This window comes from Acanthisitta chloris, unplaced genomic scaffold (assembly GCF_000695815.1).
Source record: "Acanthisitta chloris isolate BGI_N310 unplaced genomic scaffold, ASM69581v1 scaffold4495, whole genome shotgun sequence".
NCBI lineage: Eukaryota > Metazoa > Chordata > Aves > Passeriformes > Acanthisittidae > Acanthisitta > Acanthisitta chloris.
The window spans coordinates 6,669-10,255 of record NW_008674143.1 but is presented as its reverse complement, the minus strand read 5'-3'; the positions used below and the strand labels follow the sequence as shown (position 1 = coordinate 10,255).

Below are 3,587 nucleotides of genomic sequence, written 5' to 3'. Positions count from 1 at the left end.
GAATACAAACTCCTCCTAGTCACAGATGAGACAGCCTGGATGTGCCACAGCTCAATTGGGTGTGTCACCTCTGTGCAGCCCAAGAGCCACAGATGTGGCTGATGCTGCACACGCAAAGCTCTTCCCTGCTCCCATAAGTAACCCCCTGTGCTTCCTGCCCTGCATGGAGCTCCCAACCAACCAGGTAATTACAGAGAGACATCAGCCACAGCATCACTGCAGCCAATGGACTGGATTTTGTGCAACACAAAAGCTCTAGGATTCCTGGCTTTGTGTCACTGTCCCCGTTGCTCGGGCAGGGTGCCAGCACTGCGACACCCAAGGACACTTCCATGACAGGTTTTCATTTTCACTCCTGCTCTAAACAGGTCTCCACTCTCCCTCCGAGCTAGCAATGGCACCCAGGGGTCCAAGTCCCCATCCTGACCCAAGCCCTGCACCAGGCTGCCCATGCTGCAGCTCACAAGGCAAGGAGGGTCCCAGTTTGGGCTGGGGGCAGGCAAGGACCTCCCTGGCACAGTGTGGGCCCCTTGCCTGGCGCCACTCACCCTCCAGAAGCAGCAGCGTGGAGGCAAGTCCTCCCAAGATTGTCAGGCGTGTTGATGTCGAAGCCTGCAGACAGCACGTGCTCATTGCTCAGCGAGGAGACAATACTGTACAACTGACCTGGAGAGCAGGAGGGGCAGGGGGTCAGTGGGGAGCTCAAGGGTCACCTGAATGTCCCTGTCACAGAAGATTTTGAGTCGCTCACCTGAGGAAAGTAGCTTACGACAACAGTCTGAAAATCCAAAGAGAACAGCTAAGTGCAGAGGGAACATGTCATGGATCCCACGCCTGCCAGGAGAGAAGAAGGGAGTCAGGACGGATCACGGATTCTGTGAATATATTCAGACAAGGGAGCAGACCTGGGGAAGGAGCTGGAGCACAAGTCTGATGAGGAGTGGCTGAGGGAGCTGGTGGGGCTCAGCATGGAGAAAAAGAGGCACAGGAGGGACCTTCTCACTCTCTACAATTCCCTGACAGGAGGGTGCAGCCAGGTGGGGATTAGGCTCTGCTCCCATGACACAGGACAAGAGGAAATGGCCTCAAGTTGTGCCAGGGGTATAGGCTGGATATTGGGAAAAATTTCTACCCTGAAAGGGTGGGCAGGCACTGGCACAGGCTGCCCAGGGTAGTGGTGGAGTCCTCATCCCTGGAAGCATTCAAAGGCATGTGGATGTGGCACTTGGTTCAGTGATGAACATGGTGGTGCTGTATTGCAGGTTGGACTCGATGACTGAAGGTGTTTTTTTCAACCTCAATGATTCCACGATTCTATGATTCTATGGCTGCATCCTCCAGCACGAAACAGGGAAAGGGAGGAAGGGACCCTCCTTACCTTGCAGTGTCAGCACCATTTGTCATCAAAGTACTAATTAGCAGCTCGTGGCCGTATCTAGCAGCAACGTGGAGGGGGGTATTGCCGTATTTGTCAGCACAGTCAATCTCACTGCCTGTAAGGGAAAAGCCAAGGGCTCTGTCAGTTGGTCTCTGTCTTCCAGTCCCAAGCAGCCTGGGCTGTTCCGATGCTGCCTGCCCACCTCAGGGACACGGCTGACACGAGTCCACCCAGCATCATGCGGGAGGAGAACTGTGAATTGCTCTCGGAGCTGAGCCCACCTGCATCCTACAAGCCCAGGGCATCAGATCCCTCGTCCTTCCCTGAAGGAATGGTTTTCACCACAGAGGGTGAAAACCACTGAGCCCTAGGGTGTCTGCCAAGTCTGCAGTCCTCTTACAGGAATATTATCTTTCAGGCTGTGGTAGTGAGGCCATAGCAGCTCTGGCTTGGCTAGAATATCAGTTCCCTAGTCTGCACTTCACTGCCCTGGAGGGCACAACAGTCTTTGCCACCCCTGAGCAGCACAGGGCCACTGGCAACAGCCCTGAGGGCACAGAGGAAATCTGAGCAATGATTAAGCCACCTGAGCAAATACGCTGGGAGGTCCTGGAAGCACAGGAAAAGGCTGGGATAACCTAGGGCTGGAGGAGGAACCACTCACCATTCTGAATGAGGATCTGTGAACGTGTGAACCGTCCATGGATTGCAGCCATGTGCAACGGGCTTTTCCCTTCCTTACTCTGTGGAGAGCAGAGCCAACATCACATCAGGCTGCCACCACTCTCCCCAAGGTCCCTCCTTGGGCAACAGGTACCTACTCCCCCTCTCCCAAAGCTTTCAGACCTGAAAGTTGACGTCAGCCCCGTTGTTGACAAGGATCTCCAGGCACAGGGCTCCATTGGTGGAGACGGCAGCGAAGTGCAGTGGGGTGAAGCCCTTCTCATTAGGCTGATTGACATTGGCGCCAACGTTGACAAGCTCGTTGGCCACGGCATCTTGGCCCATGTAACAGGCAATGTGAAGTGCAGTGTTACCAAATGAATTTGGTTCATCGATCTGTGGGAGCAACAAAGTACAGAGGATTTGGGGATTCAGGAAGGAAAAAACGTAGCTGAGAATCACCCAGGGCTCCTGCCACCAGTCAGAGCTTCTGCCACCAGCCAGGACCCTTTCCTGCTCCTGTCTCCAGCCTGGCCTGCACTTGGTCCCACCCTACCTGCAGCCATGAGGGGGTCTTACCTCAACTCCCAATCTCAGCAGGTGACGCACAACCTCAATCTGGCCACTGGCCGCTGCTGTGTGCAGCAGGGTGTAGCCCTTCTTGTCCTTACACATCACATCAGCTCCCCGGGCCACCAGCAGCTTCAGAACTTCCAAATGCCCTGTCCAGGAGACAGGGGTAAGAGTCAGGCACCCCAGAAAACACAGACCTGGGCTCTCCAGGGAGCCCCACCACCCTGAAAGGTGAATCCATGGGGAGTAAGCAATGTGGGAGATGAAGCTATGCCCGTGGGGAAAACCTACCCAGAAAAGCTGCCCAGTGGATGGGCTGGCGGTCCTTCTTGTCACAGGTGCTTGGACTGGCCCCTTTGTTCAGCAGCAGGTTCACCATCTGCATGGGGAGGAGAAATGAGAGGAGCCAGGTCGGATTCTTCCCCCACTACACCCTCTGTGCAGCCCAGACCAGGGAGGCAGACAGGGCCGGGACCCCCAAAGCCTACCTCGAGGTGGCCACTGTGCACGGCATGGTGCAGCGCCGTGCGACCTGTGCGATCCGCCACGTTGACAGTGCTGAGCAGGGGGATGATGGCCTCCACGCACTTGGTGGCCCGGTTGGCCGCAGCGACGTGCAGTGGCGTTTGCCAGTGCTTGTCGCGGGCATTGACATCTGCCGAGTGCTTCAGGAGGAGGTGAAGAGCCTTCTGCAGGAGCAAAGGACAGCAGAGCTCTAGCCCAGCCTGCAGGAGTACTGGAAACCCCCGGCCCGGCTCGGTCCTCCTCATGCTTCCAGCACACACGGAGGCTGCCAAGAGCCACGCCAGCCCCCGAGCCAAAGCCAGCTGTGATGCTCCACGTGCTCCAGTACAGCTTCTCCCCACACTTCAAAAGAAAGGACCTGCTTGCTGCCATGTCCCCAGGGACATCCTGAAGCCATGTGTGGCTGTTTCAGCATGTTATCACAGAGAGATAATGACAGCATTAGAGA

At 56.1% G+C, this 3,587-nt stretch overlaps 1 protein-coding gene across 1 annotated transcript in view; it reads right to left on the bottom strand.

Moving 5' to 3' along the window:
• ANKRD52 (ankyrin repeat domain 52) overlaps positions 1 to 3,587 on the bottom strand; it is a gene marked incomplete at its 5' end in the record, with an annotated part of 17,300 nt that overhangs the window by 8,572 nt on the left and 5,141 nt on the right. The window contains 8 exons of the mRNA XM_009075211.1: positions 549 to 666; positions 752 to 834; positions 1,379 to 1,493; positions 2,043 to 2,121; positions 2,225 to 2,437; positions 2,621 to 2,763; positions 2,906 to 2,993; positions 3,103 to 3,303. Coding sequence (XP_009073459.1) covers positions 549 to 666; positions 752 to 834; positions 1,379 to 1,493; positions 2,043 to 2,121; positions 2,225 to 2,437; positions 2,621 to 2,763; positions 2,906 to 2,993; positions 3,103 to 3,303 — 1,040 coding nt within the window. The remainder of the gene's footprint in view (positions 1 to 548; positions 667 to 751; positions 835 to 1,378; positions 1,494 to 2,042; positions 2,122 to 2,224; positions 2,438 to 2,620; positions 2,764 to 2,905; positions 2,994 to 3,102; positions 3,304 to 3,587) is intronic.